The 21,949-nt window shown below is 52.8% G+C and overlaps 1 protein-coding gene and 1 long non-coding RNA gene across 6 annotated transcripts in view; both read left to right on the top strand.

Annotated features, from left to right (window-relative positions):
* The window catches only part of MTMR14 (myotubularin related protein 14), a 44,745-nt gene extending 22,887 nt beyond the window's left edge, over positions 1 to 21,858 (top strand). For 2 of the 5 annotated variants that reach the window (XM_061396299.1, XM_061396303.1), the window contains 12 exons: positions 77 to 147; positions 750 to 824; positions 5,536 to 5,602; positions 6,448 to 6,533; positions 6,794 to 6,870; positions 7,108 to 7,144; positions 9,521 to 9,591; positions 10,541 to 10,599; positions 10,769 to 10,907; positions 11,636 to 11,815; positions 18,380 to 18,535; positions 21,267 to 21,858. In XM_061396299.1, the coding sequence (XP_061252283.1) occupies positions 77 to 147; positions 750 to 824; positions 5,536 to 5,602; positions 6,448 to 6,533; positions 6,794 to 6,870; positions 7,108 to 7,144; positions 9,521 to 9,591; positions 10,541 to 10,599; positions 10,769 to 10,907; positions 11,636 to 11,815; positions 18,380 to 18,535; positions 21,267 to 21,450 (1,202 nt within the window). In that variant the 3' untranslated portion in view covers positions 21,451 to 21,858. Of the gene's footprint in view, positions 1 to 76; positions 148 to 749; positions 825 to 5,535; positions 5,603 to 6,447; positions 6,534 to 6,793; positions 6,871 to 7,107; positions 7,145 to 9,520; positions 9,592 to 10,540; positions 10,600 to 10,768; positions 10,908 to 11,635; positions 11,816 to 16,014; positions 17,131 to 18,379; positions 18,536 to 21,266 lie in introns of those variants that run through there. The other 3 variants (XM_061396301.1, XM_061396300.1, XM_061396302.1) reach the window with 3 other exon arrangements.
* On the top strand, positions 11,822 to 12,133 carry LOC133235164 (uncharacterized). Its single transcript, XR_009732454.1, has 2 exons — positions 11,822 to 11,939; positions 11,975 to 12,133. It is a non-coding gene; the product is annotated as an uncharacterized LOC133235164 (long non-coding RNA).
* Positions 21,859 to 21,949: the final 91 nt, after the last annotated feature.

The following is a 21,949-nucleotide window of genomic DNA, read 5'->3' as shown; positions in this document are numbered from 1 at the left end:
GTCCTCCAGCGCCCAGGGGCGTCTCAGGACACTGGGCCAGGAAGAGCGGTGGTGTAACTCTGCCCTTCTTTTCCAGGCTGTGAATTTTTCAAGGAATATAAGGATCGGGATTACATGGCTGAAGGGCTCATTTTTAACTGGAAGCAGGTATGAACAGTACCACTTGTCAGCTTGGGTCTTCTGTTCCTTTGTGAAGGGAAACCAGCTAGAAAATTTTGAGGGGAAAACAGCTACCCTTTTCGTTTCTTTTCTCTTCCCTGAATGAGTCTCATTTTTTTTCTCTCCCTCTTCTCATTAGATATACATGTTTAAACTCTTATCACATATTGTTTTCTCTCCCCCTTTTAGTTTCTCCCTTTCTTTAAAAAAGTTTTCAGGGACAAGGTAGGAGAAATGCTTTGTCTTTGCTCCACCACCTCCTGTGGGAAGAAGGGGCAGCCTTCTGGTCCTCCCCAGTGGGTGGGAGCAGCCCAGGAGCTGCTGGAGGCTGAATCTAGTCCATCACCTCCGTCTCAGCAGCAAACACTCAAATGGCCAATTGAAAAGCTCCACTTGGCAACAATATCTGGTCCCTTTGATTTTTTAAGCTTTCCCTCTCAGGGTGGCACAGGCATCTGGCTCAGAGAAGGCGAGCACTGTCAGGGGGACACCCTGCCTGCCCATGATAGCCGCAACTTCAGGGCCTCCGCCTGTCACCATAGCGTCTCCTGGTGGCCAGCCTGTGTCTCACAGTGTCTTTCTGTCCCCAGGACTACGTCGATGCCCCTCTGAGCATCCCTGACTTCCTGACTTGCTCTCTGAATATTGACTGGAGCCAGTATCAGGTGAGGGGACCCCTGGTGCCCAACCCACAAGCCCCTCAGGCAGAGGTCTGAAGGCCTGGCTCGCCTCCAACCTCTGACAGCCTAGGAAAGGAGGAGCTGCTAGTCTCTCTGACTCTCCTGATTTGCTCTTGGCCCAGAAAGTCAAAAGCTTTCTGAACATGACTCACTGAAAGATTTGCATCCACCAGGGGGTTCTGTTTCCAGAGGAGGACTGCGTGGAGTTTGCTTTTCCGGCTCTGGGACTTAGTGACTTTTTTCATTTTACCTTTTAAATGCATGTTCCATCAGAGGAAGTGCAGCGCTCCCTGACCTAATTTTCTCATAGAGACCTGAAAATTATTTCCATTGTACATCTCTCTTGTTACTGTCTGCCGTGGAAGGGGCGCCAGTCTTACTGGATGAACCCATCTGTCTACCACGTCTGGCCCACACTGTACAAGCCCGTGGCCCATTAACAGTCTCCTTGCCACCTGCTTCAGCCAGGACAGGGAGCCTCATTCTGCCCACTGCCTTCCCCACGCCTATTCCCTCTGCCTGGCTGGCCCCCCCCGCCCCAGGCTCCTTTTGTCTGGCTGACACCCTGCCTTCAGGGTTTGGCTTGAGTGTCCATTCCAAGAAGACTTGCCTGATGTGCCTCCTGTCCCCATCCCTGGGAAGTTGGATGCTTGTGTTACATTCCCATTAATCCCTGGGCGTGTCTTTCTTGGAGTTTTCCACTGAGCTCTAGTTACTGATTTATAATTGAGCTGCTTCCCCATCTTCTGTAGACTGAACACCAGGAGGATGGGAAACCATGGCTTGTGCATCCTAGAACTGAAAATGGCCTGGAGCCAGAAGGCTGAGCCACTGAATACCTAGAAAACATCCTGCTTCCGTCCTCTTTTTATCTGCCCCGGGGTCTGGACAGTTCCCATTCAGCCTTGAGATCTCCCTCTCCCAGAGGCCCAGCACCCTCTGTTACGCAGCTCTGTGTTCCAGTATCACCTTGGACTTTGTTATCCTAGTAGCAGAGGGTCTGTAAAGGCAGAGGCCATGCTTACCCTGTTTTTTTCTTGTACGTGTGCCCCCGGACACAAGGCAGATGCTACATAACTATTGGCATGAGCCAGTTACAGGGGTTTTGGGTCTTCTCTGTGTAGGTGTTTTTGCAAGAGAGGGGACTTAAGAACGAGAGCTGATAGGTTGTTTGTTGTGTCCCAGAAAGGTGGAACAGGCTGAGGAGCCTTGTTCCCTACTGTCAGGCCCCAGTCTGTCCCCAGACAGGCGGCACAGCCAGAGAAAGCGGCAGGCCTCCTCCTGAATCTGTTGTGTGCAGAGCCCTCAAGTAGGCTCCACCCAGCCACCACCGCTCTCTCTGCTGGACCGTTCTTTGCCCTTGTGCATACAGATCTGAGAACCACTTCCTCACCAAATTCCCTATAACTGTACATCAATGCTGTCAACTATGTTGATAGTATTGATGCTGCCAAGGAAGTCTGTCTCTTTGGGAAGGATCCCTTGTGTGTGAGGAGTTGTGTTTAGTGGATAGAGGCCCTGGGTGTGAGCTCCTTCGGCTGTTCTCACGGGGCTCTGTGACCTTGAGCAAGTGACCTCACTTCCCTCTGAAAGCAGAATTGACAGCACCTGTTTCAGAGTTGTGGTGAGGTTCAGATACGATCACTGCATGAAAGTGTCCTGTTAACGGAAATGCCAGACCAACTTAGTGACGATTGCAGGGGAATCCTGGCTTACTAACTTAGGAGTGAGCACTCATAAAGCCCCGGGCACGAGGGTAGGGGGCAGGGCCTCCCCCAGCTCTGCCTGCTCTCTGGTGTTGCTCAGCCAGTTGGCCTCACTGCGCTTTGCTGTCCTCTTCCTCAGCCAGGTATGAGCTTGGTCCTTTCAGCCCCTGCACTGACTCTTCAGCTCCCAGGCCCGTCCACCCATCACCACTCCCTTCACCCTCTGCCGGGTCACCCAGGCCTGGGGCTCTGGGCCAGGCCTCACTTGGCGATCCACATCTACAGTCTTTCCCAAGTGTCCAGTCATGTGCACACCTGAAAGTCAAGCTGCCCAAAATGGAATTGTCAAAACCCACAGCACCCCCAGGCCTTCCACCATTTACCCAGATGCTCAAACTCAGAATGTTGGGGATGGAGGCTCTTATCCCTCACTTGATGGCTAGTTCCCGTCAGTTCTCTAAGTCTCTGCCCCAGGGATTTTCTCCAGTCCTTCCTGCTTCCGTCTCATGTCACTGGCCTAATACAGGCTACCATCATCTAAGGGCTGAGAGTGGGGCCACACTGAGGGGCAGCCAACTGGAAATAAGGAACCTAAGCATGTGAACAGGGCCTGGCAGAGAGCAGTACTTAGGTAACGGGCCAAGATTGTCATTGTCACTCCATCCTTCCACATTCCATCTGACTTTTCCTGTTATCCTCAGAAGTCCAAGGACCCTCACATGGCTCGAGCTCATTCTGGTGACTCATTGGCTGTCCCCTCCCTCTCCTCCAGCCACCCTGGCCGTCTTCCCTAGAGAAGATGCTCTGCAACTTTGCACGTGCTGTTCTCTATGCCAGAAACACTGGTTGCTTCCCTTAAACCCTTTTCTCACATGCATGTCACCATCTCTTAAAAGCCTTACCTAATGGTCCCCGAGGATCAGGATAGGCTCATCTCCCCTTACATGGTTCCACAGCATCTTACAGGGCTTCTTTTAGTCAGCACGCCTGCAGCAGTTCACTTTGCCTTCCGTTCCCTGCAGCCGCGAGAGCTGGGGTTGTTCACTGCTGTGTGTTCACTGCTGTGTCCCAGGGCCAGGCCCACAGTGGTGTTCACTGCAGTGTTCCCAGCGCGCAAGGAGCAGTGCTGCCCTCTGAGTAGCCGAATGGAATCCCCTAGAGCTCTGCTCTTTGATTCTGTGCCCAAAGACCCCTTCCAGTGGCTGCTTCTCCTCACACAGATCCCTGACCATGAACAGGCAGTGAGGGAACTTTCCAAAGGGTACCTCCTAGTCCCTAAGCACTAAGCCTTATAGATGCAGAGCCCTCATTGGACTTGATCTAGGAGAAGAGACAACACATAATTGTCATCTGCGTAGAAAGAATATTGGCCAGTGGCTACAGAAGAAGACTGTATGTAGATAATGGGGCTGGGCCTTTGAAGGATGAGTAAGAATTTGCCGGCCAGGGGAGACTACTCCAGGCATACAAATGTAAGCCAGATATGTGGTACTTGGCTCTGCACCCGGAGGCTTTTTCACGGCACACATGGGGTGAATCAGAAATGAGTGTAGATTTTCATGCATTTCCAGGGTCCTCTTCACATTCTGTACTCTCCTTAGACATTGGTTTCCTCACTCTCGTATCTGAGGAAATAGACATCACAGTGTAGCGTGTGACTGACCACAGGCCTGGGTCCAGACCCCAGCGCAGCTTAGCTGTGTGACCTCGGGCTTCCGCCAGCCCAGTGCTCCCCAGGCTGTGGTTCCTGCCCCCCCCCCCCCCCCCCCGCCCAGGTGCCATGGCCAGTAGCGTCTGCTGCCGCTTCCTGGTCGTTCGTGTCCCCTTCAAACAGCTGCTGCTGTGGTTGGGGGGCCCAGCAGGCTCATCCTTGGTGGCCCCCTGCCCTCTCCTGGCTGCCGCAGCCCTCCCCCAACCCGTCCAACCACTCTGCGCATCTGCTGCGAGTCTCCTGCTTCTCCTGCTCTTTCTCCCCTGGGACTCACAGTGAGGAGGAAATCTGTGGACAGTGGTGTATCTGACACGTTGAACCAGACAAGCAGAGAGACCCCCAAGCTGCCATGGGTAATAACTTTATTAATGTGGTGCTGTAGCAGCTTTCTCTGGAGCCACTGAAAGTGGGTCAGGACTCTCCAGGGTCTGTGGGAGGGTCAGGTAAATGAGCCTGTTTTAAATTCCTGGGAAAACCATTCCAATTACAGGTGCTGTGTTCACCCTCCCTGTGGGAGCACTCTTGCTGGCATTCACCACGGCCTCTCTGCAGAGTCCAGACACTGAGAAGCAGTTGTGTTGAGAGACTGTCCCCAGCTCGGTGGGGCGGGGGCCACAGAACTGGGTCAGGCCCCTCCGTGGAGTTTCAGACTCCAAAGTGGGCTGTTTCTCAGAGTGTCTAGTTTAGCCCTTTTGCTTGGGCTAGAACAGAGGTTCCGATCTCTAAGAAGCTTTTGCTTATTTTTTTATCTCCTACCTCATGGATCTCCTGTTTTAAAAGTTTTGTCTGCCAGACTGCATTTGTTATTCATCGAAAGACAGTATAGTGAGTAGCAGTAAAGAAGCGATTGATGAGAAGGTTGATATTTTCCTTAGTTTCTCTGACATAACGGCAGATGAAGTAGCTCTTGCTGTTTGATGACAATGGCCACAGGCTTGAGGTTCTTTGTTGACTTCTGTTAACTCCCTGGACAGCTGTGCTTGGAGCCCAGGACACACAGGAGGTTAATATCCAGCTGTTGCTAGTGGGTGTGGGGGTGTGGGTTGCCCGGGCCTCTGCATGGCTCCCCTTCCTAGCTCTCACTTCGGGTGAGAGCGCACCCGGGTGGGCGGTGGGCCCGTGGGAAAGGGTGCAGGGACATGTGGGGAGTGAAGTCACAGAGAATCTGGGGTACTTTTTGCCCCAAAATAACTTATTGGTCTTTTATTTTTTAAATATTGTATAAATTCCCATTATGAGTTAAATACCTATTCCTGGAATCCTTTTTCTTTTCCAACAGAGTTGGGACCTGGTGCAACAAACACAAAACTACCTGAAACTGCTGCTTTCCATAATTAACAATGACGGTGAGTCCGCCTCGGCCTGCCTCAAGCCAGTGGATGTTCGGGGTGTTCCCAGGTCTTGACAGCACCTGTGTGTGATTATTAGAGCCTTTTGCTCTATGGGAGAAGGATATGGGGATTCGCTCATCATTGGCGGATTTATTCCATGTTCTTAAAACCCTAGAAAACAAAATTATGAACTTCCTACAATCTGAAGCACACACAGGGTGTTCCTACACTGGCTCAGCTGGCCTTTGAGCTTTGAACCTCAGCCTTTTGTGTGGGGCTGCAGTGGCCTCTTCCGGTTCAGAAAGTTGAGAGAAAGTCAGCCTTGGCTTCTTCTTGGTCACACACAAGCCCATGGCAGGCCTCTTCTCTGGATGGTGCTCCAGCTGGTTTGACTTTTGGTTGAATAAGCCCATGACGCGCAGTGTCCTGGGGCAGTCTGACTCTGATTGCTCCTTATCAGTTAGGACTTATGTGAGGTTGCACTTGCTTGAACAATATAACCAAGAAGGCCCAAGAGCAGAGCCAGGAGACAAATAGCAGAAACTGTCTCTCCTTGTCTCATATCCACTGTTTAGTTAGCTCAAAACCGGCAGTCTGAAATGTCTCCTGCCACCTTAAGTCCTCCAGAAGAGAGACACAGTCTCTGTCCCAGAGCTCACACTCATTGTCTCCATTTGGGTCAAGTGCCCATCCTTAAAACTGTGGCGGGCTGGGTGGGACATCCCCTGCCTGCCCCTGGAGCTAGACTGTGGTTCTGGGGTAGCCTGGATCTCACCCTAGACCTGGGTGGTAGCACATCCCCTTCTCATCAGCCTGTGTTTGCTTTTCTCCTGGGCCACCTGTCCTGTGTTGCTGCGTAGACGACAGCGGGCTGCTGGTACACTGTATCTCAGGCTGGGACCGGACCCCCCTCTTCATCTCTCTCCTGCGCCTTTCCTTGTGGGCTGTGAGTACACATGGGCTGGGCTGGGGGTCAGGGAGCCTTCAGAGGCCCTTCCAGGGTCTACCCTTGGGGAGCTCTGAGCCTGTCTCCAGAAGCAGAGAGGATTTGGCATGAGGGACCTCAGGTGTCCAGAGCAGAAGTTGTAAAGTTTGACCCTGTTCCTGGGCTATGGGGCAGCCTGGTTGTTGGGGTTCTATGGGTGTGGTTCAGCCCCTGAGGCCAGGAGGGGGCCTCTCTCTCTGATCTGGACACGTCTCTTCCAGGACGGGCTCATCCACACGTCCCTGAAGCCCGCTGAGATCCTCTACCTCACAGTGGCCTACGACTGGTTCCTCTTTGGGTGAGCCTTCGGGGGACGGACAGCAGGCCGTGGGGTGGGGGCAGTGCCTCAGAACCAAGTGTGTGCGTGGGTGTGGGGGCTCCTGTGACAGGGTTGAAGGTGAAGACAGTCCCACCCCCTTGGGAAGACAGGAGGCGCTGGTCAGGCCCCCCGAGGCTGTGGGGCCGGTGCCATGGGCTCTCCCCGTTCTCCTGCCTGCGCACTGCTAGCTTTGACTTCCTTGCCTTCTTGTTTCAGGCACATGTTGGTAGATCGACTCAGCAAGGGAGAGGAGGTGGGTACTGCTCACAGTCGGCGAGCACGTGTCAGGGCTCCGCAAGCTCTGGCTCCTGTACTCCCAAGAGGGACAGGATGACGGTCGGTTTGGCATCCACACTTTGGGGCAGTTCTTTGCCTGGTGTGTGCTGGGGCTGGGCAGCGTGGCAGGAAGAAATCCAGCCCAGCAGCCCCCGCACTGCACCTTAGTCCCCTGCTCTCTTAGGAAGGACACTTACCTGTGACTTTCCTGTGTCAGTCCTCCTCCCCTCTTTCTCTGCCATCCTTTTTATGGCTGACCTTGTTTTCTGCACTCAGCTTTGGAAGCAATTCACAAGTCGTTCCTGTGCCCCTCACCCTTACAGCTGAAACCCAGAAGCTCTTCCCTGTCCTCTGTCCTCATCACACCCACTTGGCGACTTCAAGCCCTAGGGCCGTCCGTGCAGGCAGAGGCCTGCCTGCCCCTCACCACCAGCCCAGGCCAAGTCAGGGGCCCTGGGGCCCCTTCCTGTCTGGGCACTGTCCCTCCTTCCTCCTCTCTGCCCTGTCCATACAGCATCCTTTTTGTAGCCTTCGCCTTGTTACTCTTTTTTCAGCCTGTTTTCCCTACACGCAGACTTAGAGTCAGACTTAAGTGTGAACCCTAGTCATGCCACTTATACCTGGGTGGTCTTGGAAAGTGTGATTAACCTTGAGTCTCCTGGTGTCCATCCTGCCGCCTCACAAGGAGAACGAGTCCAGATGCCCAGCGTGGGAGTTGCACGCAGTGCTGTCTCTTTCTCCACACCCCCATCCCCCATTTTCCTGAAGCATCCTCCTCCCTTCCTGAGGCTGCCTCTTTCTGGGATCTTATCTTATGCCTTCTTCTTTTGTTCCTCCCTCTCAGCTGCTCCTCTCCCCTTGCAAATCTCGTCTGAGCACTTATCGCATCTGCCAGAACTGCAGAGCTCATAAGCCTGTTCCTCAGAGGCCTCCGTGAACTCTGTCAGAGGCGGTGACTTTGGCACGGAAAGCTGCACACACAGTCCCTTTGCAGCCTCTCGTTTTGAGACTTGCCAGGTGCTGATGCCCCAGGACCTACTGCCCGCCCACCGCCATGCTGTCCCCCACCCCCCGAGGCAGGCCAGGTTTCACCTCAGAGACTGGGCGGGAGATGCAGCTGAGCCCAGTGGGTTCTGGATTCAAACCCTGGCCATGTCTCAGTATAAACAAGAGGGTCTCCTCAGCCAGGAGGGCGGGCAGAAGGTGGGCTTTTCTCTTAGCCCCCCCTTCTCTCCCTCCCACTTCACACACTCAAGATACCGATACTTTAAAAATATGCAAAAGGCTAGGACCTGTTAAACAGCATTCTGTACCCTTCCTTTGCTTTTGAGATTCTCCGAGCATATTAGCATATTAAAATCTGAAAAGTCTGTAATGAAGACATCTGTTTCATTTTATCTAACAGGGAATTCCCTGGCAGTCCAGTGGTTAGAACTCTGTGTTCAGAACTCCATGCCTTCATTGCTGAGGGCCCAGGTTCAATCCTTGGTCAGGGAACTAAAATCCCACAAGCCAAAAAAAAAGGAATTTTGTAACCAAGTTTTCAAACTGAACTGACCTTGGCGCTCTCCCTCCTCTTTTTGAGGAAATCTTACCAGGCTCTGGGATACTCTGTAGGTGTTTCTCCCAAGTGAGGGGTGGATGGACCACACCTTTCAGAATCACTGCAGAGACAGAGCATCGTGTGCACTTCGCAGAGGCCCGATGGACATGGGTGCTGGCTGGAAGGAAAGAGCGTTTGCCCACAGAGACGAGGATGTGGATGTGGGGCCAGAATTCAGGGCCTCCCCTTGCCTTGGCCTGTCTCAGACTTCATACTGACCCTGATCTCTGAGCAGTGCAGTCTGTGGGCCTGAACCACACTGTTTCTGGGTATTTCCCGTACGAAATCTGATTCCTTACCCTTCTGTGGTGTTCCTGCTGTGTCTTGCCTCCAGATCCTCTCTCTCCCAGCTGTCCTTCCCTGTGACCCTCTCTCCATGGTGTTCTCAGGAAAGACTGAGAGGAAGAAGTGGCTGTTATCTTCATCCTTTTCAGTAGCTTGAGAACACATGTATGGAACTTGAAGATGGTTTGAAACATCCCTGGCTTACCCTCGTGCGTTCTCAGGAAGGAAACATAGTCCTTTCCTTCCTTGCCCAGCCCCGGCATGCCTGCCTGAACTGCTACGCCCTCTCTGGCACCCATTCTGCTTCCACACCAGAATATCTGACAGGGTCCCAGAGTGGGGCTGCTGTCTGGCAGAGGTGACCAGGGTCACTGGCTGCCCTCTCCTGGGAGTCTAGCCACTTAGATCCTTCTCCCTGGGGAAGACTATCTTCTCATATGTGCTGCTTTTTGGTCTGTTTCTTAGATTTTTTTCTTCTGCTTCAATTTTTTGAAGCATATCATCTCTGAAGAGTTCTCTGCTCTGAAGACACAGAGGTAAGGAGAGACCTGCTCTTGCTGGAAGGCAGGTGCACTGGGAGGGGCCGTGCTAGGGCAGGTGGTCTCGCTTGATGTCTTCTCCCCACCCTGCCTCCCTGCATGTTGGGCAGGCTGGCCTTCCGTCCCTGCCTTCCCTCTGAGGGCAGATAGGGGTAATTGGAGAGGACCAGAGGGTGAAATGGCACCCCACTCCAGTACTCTTGCCTGGAAAATCCCATGGACAGAGGAGCCTGGTAGGCTGCAGTCCATGCTAAGGGTCAGACACGACTGAGCGACTTCACTTTCACTTTTCACTTTCATGCATTGGAGAAGGAAATGGCAACCCACTCCAGTGTTCTTGCCTGAAGAATCCCAGGGACGGGAAAGCCTGGTGGGCTGCGGTCTATGGGGTCGCACAGAGTCCGACATGACTGAAGCGACTTAGCAGCAGCAGCAGCAGCAGCAGCAGAGGGTGAAGAGGCTCATCTTGTGACTAGGGGTGCAGGGCACATTGCTAGAGGGAAGGGATGGGGAGACCCCCAAACTGCCCTTGCCACCACCTCCAAGGCCAAAGTTCTCCTCCCTGAGTTGCTACAGAGGTATGTCTGTGCAGCCCCCCACCACAGAGCAGCCTGCTCCCAGTTTGGCACACATAGGGGTCTTGGCCGAGTGATGCTTTAGGGCTCCTGTGAGGATTGGTGTCTGTGCCGTGTTCCCTCACCTTCCAAATCCAGGCCCCTAATGTGTTGAGCCAGACTTGACCTCTGAGGGACCATGCTGACGGGCAGGAAGCAGGCTTTGCTGGCCTCCCTGAAGTGGGCCTTGGCCTTTTGCAACAGGCTAGGTAGGACCTGTCTCCATGAGTTTCCACTGAGTTGGAGCTTCTTTTCCAGGTGGGCAGCATAGTGGGAGACAAAGGATACCCCCAGTCCAATCTGGAGCTCACTGTTCTGGCTTCTGTTTATAGGAGGAAGAGTTTGCCAGCTCGGGATGCAGGCTTCACTGTGGAAGATATCTGCATGCTGAGTGAGTCATGGGCCCCGGCAGACTTCCTCTGTGCATCTTTCTGAGTATGGACCACATAGAGATTGTTTGTTCTAGAAACTTCTCTCTCCATTTGTATGGTGTAGAAGAGGTGGGGAATCGCTCATAGGAGAAGATAATATGCTGACTGATGGTCCTGGCCTCTTTTCAGGGCGGAAGGACCGTGGCAGCACCACCAGCCTTGGCAGTGACTTCTCTCTAGTCATGGAGAGCTCCCCAGGAGCCGCCGGGAGCTTCACCTATGAGACCGTGGAGCTGGTCCCTGCAGGAGCACAGACTCAGGCAGCTTGGTGAGGGCCAGGCTGGAACTGAGCTTGCTAACAGCTGGGAGCCAGGGCTCCAGCTCCAGGGAGCCCCAGGAACAAAGGGGCCCCAACAGTAGGCCTAAGAGCTCAGCTACCTGCCCTGCTGTCTCTACTGGGCCTCAGAGGCCAGCCATCTGGTTGGGGAGGGATGCTGCCATGCTGGCCCAAGAGCATCAAGGGCCAGTGCTCCCTGTGGGACAAAGGAAGAAGCTGCAGGGCTGGGCAGACAGGGTGGGGTGAGGGGAGGGTATTAAAGGGACTTCATGGGGGCACTCCCTTGTATCGATTGCCAGGGAGGTGGGGCCAAGCTTAGAAAAAGAAAAAAGTACTGAGTACGAAATGATGGTTGCGGATCGGGAGCTTGTTTGAGGGTCAGCTCGTTTGAGAATCAGATGACTTTTCTCCCTGGACAAAGGGCTCGAGATTTTGTACAACACTTGGAGGGAGGGGCAGTCCTTAAAACTGTTAGTTCAGAATCTGTTGCCCAGCATGTGCACTGAGGCCAGTAGGTCAGTGTGTTTGAACGCCATAGTCCATCTGTGAAGACCCAGCTCTCGCTGCCTATAGCCAAGCCCAGGGGAGTGGTGAGTGTGCCCACTCCCATGTGGCATTTTTCTGGTGGAAGTAAAAACTGGACCCAGAGACTCAGCTCAGGTGAGCAGAGGGTGGGCCTGAGGTGGCCCTTCACCAGCAGCCCTGTCTTCCCACCACAGGAGGAAGAGCCACTCCTCCTCTCCACAGAGCATGCTCTGGAACCGGCCACAGCCCTCCGAGGACCGCCTGCCTCCCCACCAGGGACTGGTAGAAGCCAAGTCCTCCAGCTCCTCGTCCTCGAACCATTCTGACAACTTTTTCAGGATGGGTAGCAGTCCCCTGGAGGTCCCCAAGCCCAGGTGAGGAGCTCCAAAGTCCTTCCCTCTTGATAAGACTGGAGCTTGGGATTCCAGGGCATGCGGCCTGGTAGGTGGTATATCCAGGAGACCAGAGGGGATCAACAGACTTGCAGGCTCACCCACTGTTTGGAGGTACAGAGTGAAAGCAGGTTCACAGAGCAGTCTGAGAGCCCTCCTTCCTGGAACGCTGGCCGATGTGGACTCGAGAAGGTGGAGCAGTTGTGATGTGATGGGCAGGGAGTCGGGGCTGCCACCACCTGCTGCCTCAGGTCTCAGCCCCTGAGAATGCCACATTCTGATTAAAGAGATGGAGCTGGATCCTCTGGAGTTGCTTCTGGTTCTCCCATTCCTTGTCTGAATTGGTGGGGCATGGAAGAGAATGGCTAGTAGGGAGTCAGGCTAGATGTGTGTGGCTGGGGTAAACCTCACAAGACTGTACACCCGGCAGGAGAGCAACTCAGCTAGGACGGACAGCTGGGCCTGGAATGTGCTGCAGAAATCATGTTTCTCTGGTGAGATTAAAGCTGAGCACTGGGCAGGTTTAGGATTGAGGGATGGCCTGGCATTTGGGGAAAGGATTTCCTCACTGACCTCATACCTTCCAAGTCATACAGCCAGGGAAGAAATCCTGTGATTTATTTTTGTTTTCTAAAGCCTTGAGAATGTCTAGTCCTTCTGGAAAGAACAAAGCAGTGTGTGACTGAAGAGGTCCTTAACAAATGCCAGGGAGAAAAGACCTTTAGCAGAAAGATCATAAGTGTTGAAGTCCACTCCAGATTCAAGCCCAGCTCTGTCAGATTTTCCAGAATTTCAGGTCTCCTTGTAGCGGACATGTTACCAAAGAGGAAACTGAGCCCAAAGGTGGCAAACTTATTATATAAGGAAAGACCTGAAACTTTGGAAAATCTTCCTTCGCCATCCTCTGGTTTTCCCTTTCTGGGCAAAGACAGGCAATGGAGGAAAGTGGGGAAGAGCGCCCTCCCCTCGCAGGCTGAGCGGGTCAGCTCTAGGCGAGTAGGAGCTGCACTGTCCAGAGGGGTCACTTGAAGGTGAGCCCTTCAATTCCGAGCACTGCCATGTCTGCCAGTGCTGTAGCTGAGTCTGGTAAGCAAAGGCCACAACCCCTCTGTCCCCACGGGTTGGTGGAGGCAGCTGAGCAGAGGTGTCACCCAGCAGATAAGCCCCCTAGCTGTGCTCACGCACATCCTTGGTGCTGCCCCATGTCCATGTCAGCTTTCCTCAGGGCTGCTGTGGGGCTGCCGTGGCACCGCGTGACCCTCACTCTTGCGGGCTGGAGCTCCTGTTCACCATCCCTCCTTTTCTGCCTGTGCAACATTGCTGGACAACTGGGAAGGAAACCAGAAGATTCCCCTAGTCTCCTGGGTCCTCCTGGTCTTAAGTGTCCAATTGTTAGGGCTCCCTACTGAGGCAGCACCCCACCACTCACCTTAGCTCTTAATCATTTTCTTCTTCCTGACATTCATTCCAATTTTGTGATCATTTCCCTCTGTCTCCCCGGTGGTTTTCCACCTGCACTGGGCTCAAATGCTATGGCTGGTCCAGGATGGTCAGAAGGCTGAGGAGGATTGGGAGTGTCCTTCTGAACTTGGGACTGTGTGAGCTGGGGCCTGGTGGAGGAGGCTGGAATCACTGAACCAAAATGGGGCACAAGGCCTTGGAGAGGCATGGGGTAGACTGCTGTGTGGTTTCTGATGGCTCTGCTGGGCTGTTCTGGCAGTACTTGCTTGTAGCCAGGCTGGACTGGCTACAGGCTGGCTAGGAGACAGGGTTCCAGATTGGATGCTTGTTTGCCAGGGGTTTTGAAAGACGAGATTCTGATTTAGAGCATTCTAATTATAATTATGTATCTCCATTAACATTAAAATTAATTTAGTCCTTCTTATCTTAAAGTGCCTGAGGGATTCTGTCATTAGCTTTCCTGCTACTCTTAGGAAACAATAACCAATCAGCTTTTTAATGCAGCAGGAGGAACTGTGTGGAAAGCTATGTGTGACAGCCAGAATTCCCCTAATAATATGAATTCTCTGGGTTTCATATGCTGCAGAGTCCTAAATTCTACGAGTGTATCTCTTTTTTTTTTTAATTTTTAATTGGAGGATAATTACAGTGTTGTGTTGGTTTCTCCCATACTACCATGTGTGAATCAGCCATAAGTGTACACTGGGCTGAGCTCCCTGTGTGATACAGCAGCTTGCCACTAGCTACCTATTTTACATATGGTAATGTCTGTGTTTCAGTGTTACTCTCTCAGTTCATCCCACCCTCTCCTCCCCACCCACCCCCCACCATGTCCATATTAGCATATCTCGTTTAAGGTAGGACTGCTGGCAAAGAAAGCAATGGCACCCCACTCCAGGACTGTCGCCTGGAAAATCCCATGGATGGAGGAGCCTGGTGGGCTGCAGTCCATGGGGTTGCTAAGAGTCGGGCGCGACTGAGCAAGTTCACTTTCACTTTTCACTTTCATGCATTGGAGAAGGCAATGGCAACCCACTCCAGTGTTCTTGCCTGGAGAATCCCAGGGACAGGGGAGCCTGGTGGGCTGCTGTCTATGGGGTCGCACAGAGTCGGACGTGACTGAAGCAACTTAGCAGCAGCAGCATCTGGCAAAAAAATTGGGGGAGCTTTGTCCAAAGTTAAGAAATAGGTGTCGGGTTAGAAAGAAGGTTCTGTGGGGTGCTGATTCTTAAAGTTCCAACCCCATACCCCTGGCAAGACTGGTGGCCTTTTTGTGTCCTTAGAGTTGTCACTACAGTAGCTTCTGAGTTGTGTTTCTGGACCACTGTTAAATCTCTCATCATCTGCAGGGCTGGGCTGGGAAGAGGCAGGACACCTCCCTGAGGCCTGGTCAGTAAGGTGCCCCTCTCCGTATGGTCTTGGTCTCTGCTCCAGGGTCAGACATCTTGGGGGCTGGGGATTTCTAACATTGTACATGCCTGGAGTGGGAGGATGCTATCGCTGAGCCCAGCTGGAGGCCAAGCCGCCTGAAGAACAGATGAACTTGTCTGAGGGACATCCAGCAGCCTGGTTGAATAGCTGAGTGACAACATAGGCACCAACTCTGCTGCCCAGATAGCCGCTCCTCCCCCACCTTTCCCCACCTACTGACTACTTGTTGTTACAAGCCATGTGCTGTGTCCCGGGCTGTGTTTAATGAGGCAGGAAAACCAGGTTGCTTTCTATGACACATAGGGTTCCTGTCCCATGTTTGATGGGTTCTCACTTGGGGCTACGGAGAAGGCAATGGCACCCCACTCCAGTACTCTTGCCTGGCAAATCCCATGGACGGAGGAGCCTGGTGGGCTGCAGTCCATGGGGTCGCTAAGAGTCGGGCGCGACTGATCGACTTCACTTTCATGCATTGGAGAAGGCAATGGCACCCCACTCCAGTACTCTTGTCTGGCAAATCCCATGGACGGAGGAGCCTGGTGGGCTGCAGTCCATGGGGTCGCTAAGAGTCGGGCGCGACTGATCGACTTCACTTTCACTTTTCACTTTCATGCATTGGAGAAGGAAATGGCAACCCACTCCAGTATTCTTGCCTGGAGAATCCCGGGGACGGGGGAGCCTGGTGGGCTGCCATCTGTCACACAGAGTCGGACACGACTGAAGCGACTTAGCAGCAGCAGCACTTGGGGCTACAGGTCCAGACCAGGGATGAGTGATGAGGAGCATTAAGGCATTACCAGCTTGAGACTGAGATGGATAAGAGAAAACTTGGAGCCTCAAAAAACTTTTCCTTGGGCTGCTGCATGAATGCAGAGGTCCCTGGTTCACACACACAGACACACAGAGCAATGTTTGAAGTCCAGGCTGGGGGAAACTTGATGATCTTTCAAATCTGATAAATCTTGTCCTAGCTGTCACTGAGGTCGAACACTTCCCTTCTGAGCTCATTTTTTCATCCCATCATTAAAGTAGGAACAGTGATCTTTGTCTTCATAAGTTTGGGTTTAAGTGAGGTGACCTTGGAAGCACTGTCAGCTCGACCATTTTCCAGTTTAAGGATGGCTTGGCCCAATGTCCCCTCCAGTCCTGTAGGTAGATGGGTGGAGGTGGATGCTGTATGTGTACTTGAGTTCAGGTGTAGGGAAGAAGGGCATGGGGCTTATTAAAGCTGCTTGCGTTACCTGTGCACTGGGGCTAACTTGAAGGTTTTCCCTCCTTTCACTTGGCAGGTGCAGTTTCTTCCTTCTGGTGACTGTTTCCTGTCATCTTTAGGGTGTCCCCTCTCGCCAGCTAATTTAAATTGGCACTTACCAGCACCTCTGTGCTTTGTACAGCTCCTTGCTCTCAAACCCAGGAACTCAGTGGTTATGTTACTTTGCAACCCTTTCTTTGACAAAAGCCTCAGATAGAAAGGTTCATTTGGAGCCTGTGTACTCAACTCTTGAAAAAGATGCAGAAGATGGTTGGCTGCTTGCTGAGATAACTTTGTGACCCCTGGGATCAAGCGTCCTGTTGCTATTTATGCTGTCTACTTCATGCCACAGCTGTCCCCTGACTGCTTCAAGCATGGCTCTTGCCTGGTGCTGCTGCCTGCTGGACAGGGCAAGTACAGGGAACGCAGCCTAGAAGACCAGGAGCCCTTGCTGGGAACCTGTCTGTAACCACATTCTACCTGGCTGGTCTTTTTCCCATTGGAAATGTGAGTCTCTGATAGCCCTGGGGAGTGGGGTTAGGAACATGGAAACCCCCATGTTCCCTGTTCTAGAAGTCCCTCATCCTCCCCAGCCGCCTGTACTTCACATTACTTTCATTCCCTCAACACTTTGCTGTTTAACGATTGTTTTCCCAAAAACTGGAAAAGAATGTCCATCTTAAACTTGGAGCAATAGATGAGGTTTATGGAGCCAGACTGACCTCAAGAGGGGTTGCACCAACATGAGACCCCAGCATGACCCAGAGAAGACACAGGACCGGCCCCACACTGGCCTGCAGCTTGCTCTTACGTGTAGTCAGCTGTTTGATTTATAAACAGTTAAGGATCACCAAAGATAGAGCATCTGGCCACCAAGCATCTCTGCCTGGGAAGAAGGGAGCCTGCTCTGTCATCGCCAGGGCTTCCGCCAGGCGGCCCATCCTGTCCTCATCCACGCCCTGTTGTCACACACCTTCGGGGTAGGCCAGGAGCAAGGAATATGGCAAGTCGCTGTGTTGCAGGAGATTCCATCATGGCAGCGTTAATGTGGACAGCCATCTGTTTTCCCTGGTCTCAAGGTGATTCTGTTGTATGGCAAATCTGTAATCAAGCTTGGCTCTAAAAAATAAAAATCTCTTCTTGCACTCACTAACTGTGGTGGATCCTTGGGCAAGCGTCTTCCCTTGCCCGGGCTGCCATTTCCCTGCCTCTAAGATAGAGACGGTTTAGGATCAGCAGAGATGTAGCGCTGGCCAGAGCTGCACTCAGTTTGGCCACTGCTTGTGGATAAAGCTGGCCTGGGGACCCAAGGGGACTGTCACCTCAGTCTAGGAGCCCTTGACACCAGCCAGCTGGTGGGCCAAGGTCAGTTCATTTGTCAGTTCCCCACCCCCTATACCACGATTCATGCTTCTGCTCTGTTTCTGGGTCCCTCAGGAACACCTGCTGCTGTTCTTGAATTAAAGGATAAAGGGTCAGGCATCAAAGATGATACACCTCTGGGTACAGGGACCTGGTGTTGCTGATGGAAGGGCCTTGTTTGATGTTTTCCCAGCTCCTCCCCTCCTCCCCCACCCCCACTGGCTAGGCCACTGTCCAGAGACAGCAGAGAAGGCTTGGCTGTGAGTGGGGAGCTGGTGGCAGTGGTACATTCCCAGTGCAGCTTTGCTTTCCCCACACCATGCAAACCTCTATTTGAAAAAGGTCTGATGAAGCTGTCAAGTTGGCTGCCGGATTCATCCCTCCCCTCTGGGCATACAGTGAGTTTGCTGGGTTGATGCTTGTGAATACAAACTTTGGCTCCTGGAAGGCATTGCAGAGGAAGAGGGTGGGGCTCAGGGCACCCGTCACCCTCCTTTTCAATCTAGGTCACCACATCCACCATCCCCAGGAGACTCGTTCTCTCATCTCTTTGATAGGACCTCAGTGACCCTGGGCTCTGCATTGCCCATCCTGCCAGTCTTCATGCCAGGAGAGTAAGGTGATCTTGGCTCCTGGAGCGTTCAGTCTTGCTCCCCTCCTTGTGGTGCTGTTGAGATTTTACTAGTTTTGTCAGGCAGAGCAGGCACGCCCTGATCCCCGGCTTTGGTTGCTTGCTCACCTTTGTCACCATGCTTTGCTCTTGTTCTTTTGCTCCTGTAAATCTTTGCATGAAGTATTGTCCTCACAGCTAATCCTCTCTTATGGTCTTGACTCTTTTTTCTTGGTCATAAGCTGTGCAGCAGTTTTTGCACTTTGGGAGAAAGTGCAAAAGTTGACTCTACAGATGCTCTTCCAGTAGGCCCCTGTGGCCAGGTCCCAGGGCCACCATAGCCCTACCCCGACCCCGACTCTTCCAGGACCTCCCCTGTCAGGCATATGACTGACTACATCATCTCCCCTCTCTCTCCTCTTTGCCCCAGATCAGTGGACCATCCCCTGCCCGGATCCTCTCTCTCCACAGACTTTGGCAGCTGGCAGATGGTAACAGGCTGTGGCAGTATTCAGGAACGGGCTGTCCTGCACACAGACTCCTCTCTCCCTTTCAGCTTCCCGGATGAGCTCCCTAACAATTGTCTGTAAGTGTCTTGCTTGAGAAGACAGGATGCCCCTTCCCCTGCCTGGGTGAGAAGCTGGCAAGCAGTCAAGTGCTGGCAGGAATGAGGTAGCAGCTGGCCTAAGGGAGCTGGCCTGGGCTCCCTGCCCCTCCTGAATGTCTCCGCTAAGTATACCTCACTGGTCCTGCACCCTGAGGTGTGAAGGGGGCTGATGGGCTGCTCAGGAAGGGTGCTGGAATGTGTTCACTCTCCCCGGCCTCTGAAACCCATCCATGGATGTCTTGGGGCACATCCTTAGGGAAAGCTGGCTGGACTCTAACTATAGAGGATGCTATTTCGGTCCAAGGCTTTGCCTGACATGAGAATCCTTTGAAAGCGGAACAGTGGGGTAGTGAAGGTAGGTGTATGGTGGAGACAGAGCCAGAATGGAGCTGGGTTAGCCCAAGGGCTGTGCTCCCAAGCGGAACCCAGGGTTCCTTGCTGTTCCCTGCCCCCTTTGGTCATCTGCTTTTGCCTTTGGTCAGGAAAGAAAATTGGACGGGAATACTAAAGCCCACGCCTATAAACTCCTCTCCCTCCAAGGCTCCAGTACTGGGCCTCCAACTCAAGCAGTGCATCTACTTGAGCAGCTGCCTCTCAGGCTGCCCTGCCCCCTTCCTGCTCTGCTGTTTCACGGATGTCAGATGGCAGGGAGCCTCCGCTGGCCTGGGGAGCAGGATCTGACTGTGGCTGCCTGACAGCCTTCAACTCCCTGCCCACTACTGCCCCCGACATGGGCTGAATGAACTTCAGGTGCTGGGTGGTCGTCACCACCTTCAGGATCAGCTCATACCCTCCACTACTGACAGGTTGGAGGCAGGTTGCCTTTGGGAGCTGAGACGGATTCTGCCTAGGGCAGGCAGGGGCCAGACCTTGGGATTCCCGGATGGTCCTCACAAGCCCTGGCCCTGCAGCTCAGGAGTAGCCCAAGGACTTCAAAGGCCTCTAGGGCTTGGCACAGCTTTCTCTATAGCCACTCCCTTAAGCCAGAAATAAGATCTCTTAGAAAAATTAAAGACATAGTTCTCTTCGTGTTTCCGTAGGCTCTTGCTATTGAAGCCAAAGAGCCTAGGAGCTGGAGGAAGCTGACATCTCTGCCCCTGCATAATAGCACCCTCACTTACCTGGCATTATCCACTGAAATGGGCAGCTTCAGCCCTGGATCCTGTAATTAATGCCTTAGGTAGTTCTCTGTGCCCCTAGCCATTCCTCAGGTTCTGGGTGGTTCCCAGAGGAGGGCTAGGTTCTCCATGATCCCATGGCCTCTGAGATTGCAGGGTGGGCATGGGCTCAGGGTTGATAACTGGGGAGATCACATAGTATGTGGGTTCGGTGCTTTGGCTTTGGTGTCTGAGAGAAATCGAATCCAAATCCCAGCTGTTAGGTTTACAAGTTCTGTCTTGGGGTTGAACCCTTGACTGCTATGAGCCTACTAGCTCCTGTCTTGAGAGGGAATGACACTGTAGTAGCTCTGCCCACCTTGTGTCCTGAAGCGGATCACATATCCTCTCTGGGCTCCAGGTATCTTGTTTCTAAAAGAGGTTGTGATCTTTCCCCTTTCTGCATCCCAAAATAGGGGCAGTGAGAATGCACACATACGGACCTTCAGATAGTCCCTGTGAATATGAACTACTAATCTGAATTTCTCCTGGTTATATGCTCTAAGGGAAAGCTAAAGAGGCACACATGGTCTCCAGCCTATGTGAAAACTAATTAGGAAGTAAAGAAGATCTAGGGCCACGAATCTCCCCCACATGCCAAGAGAGACTTGGGAGTTGTTCATGGTATTGCAGGAGTCCAGGATCAGCCTCATTTCTTTGTGCTGCCGCTACAGTTATTTGACTTTTCTTCGCCCTAGAACCTGCTGCTACTTCTGCTATTGCTGGTATTCCTCTCTCTGTCGCACACGCACACATACACAGCCCCCACTCCCACCAGTCTGCTTTTCCTGGGTCTGCTGTCTCCATACTTAAGCCCTGGACTGTCATTTATCCTCACACTTCCATGGGCTCCCCAGGCCCCAGGTACAAGTCATTTGGGCTTGGGAATTGGGGATATTGCTGCCGCTTCTGACAGATTCACAGGAGGAATTACCCAGGCATTGGTCTCTTAGGGGAAATTTTGGAGGGAGTTGGTGTTCAAGGCTGGTCTTGGTGCTTAGGTGGATAGGAACATGAGGGCTCATCTCATGTAGGTCTGTGACTTTTTCCCTAATTGCATCCCTCCTGCCCCTAGACTTTATAACTTTGAGTCCAGAGGTTGTGTGTGGTTGGTACCTCAGCCCTTTTCTATGAATGACCCTTCAGGTTATCAGATAACCTCATGTGAAATTCACACTTTTTGTTACCCTTCTTGACTTGTGGTAAGTGCCTGTAGAGGCCAAGAAAGGAAAAGCAGATAGAATCAGAACGGAAATCCTGCTGGAAAAGCCAGCCCCTTCCTAGACGTTTCCGTGGGGACTGCAGTGACTAAAGGTGAGGGCTCTGGCCTCTCCAGGTAGGAACAGCAGCCTGAGGGAGAGTTTAAGATGGGAACAGGACTGACCATTTCACGGGTGGTTCAGGGGCCTGAACCACAAGGCAGCATGGCCAGGGGCAGGTGCTGGCCTTGTACTGCCGAATGCAGAAGGACAGGCAGTGGGGTGTAAGGATGAGGATGATGGATCCTGCCCCTGGATAATGCATTAATTCTCTCTTTCCCTCCCTCCCCACAGACTTACAGCCCTGAGTGAACGGGAGACCCGGCTACAGGAGGTGCGCTCAGCCTTCTTGGCTGCGTATAGCAGCACAGTGGGGCTCCGCGCAGCAGCCCCCAGTCCCTCTGGTGCCATCGGTGGCCTGCTGGAGCAGTTTGTCCGTGGCGTTGGACTCCGGGGCACCAGCAGCAGCACCCTCTGAAGCAGCCAGCTCACAACAGCTTCCTGATCCTCTCTCACCTGAGCAGAATCAAAGCCATGCCCAGCTAAGGGGTGCTTCAAGGTTGGGGGGAAACTTCCCTTCACCATCACGCACATGGCAGCCCCGAAGCTGAGCAGGACCGAGGACGGGGTTCTCCCACCCCCAGCTTCCTGACTGGTGTCTGCCGACCCACTTGTCACTGCCTCCCACCCACCTTAGTCTTTGCCAGGATTCCTGTCAACTCTCAGAACTGTGTAGCGTTTCCCTGGGGCCTTGGGGGAGGCTGAGATTTCACAAAAGACCTCCACTTTCCATTCTTGTCTCCTGGGGAGGAGGGGTCACCTGCACTGAAAATGAGGCAGTTTAACACAGATCACAAAATGAAATCAAAGTCTTTTTGAACAGCTATTTTCTTGCATCATCATTTGGTTGCTGTCTTTGTGGAGTTAATTAGAAGGTTCTCACTTTCCTTTCTTTTGCTAGAAGAAGGGGTTTTTAT

Source organism: Bos javanicus, chromosome 22 (genome assembly GCF_032452875.1).
Source record: "Bos javanicus breed banteng chromosome 22, ARS-OSU_banteng_1.0, whole genome shotgun sequence".
Classification (NCBI taxonomy): domain Eukaryota; kingdom Metazoa; phylum Chordata; class Mammalia; order Artiodactyla; family Bovidae; genus Bos; species Bos javanicus.
Note: the sequence above shows the minus strand (reverse complement) of the source record. Positions and strands in the feature narration are given on the sequence as shown.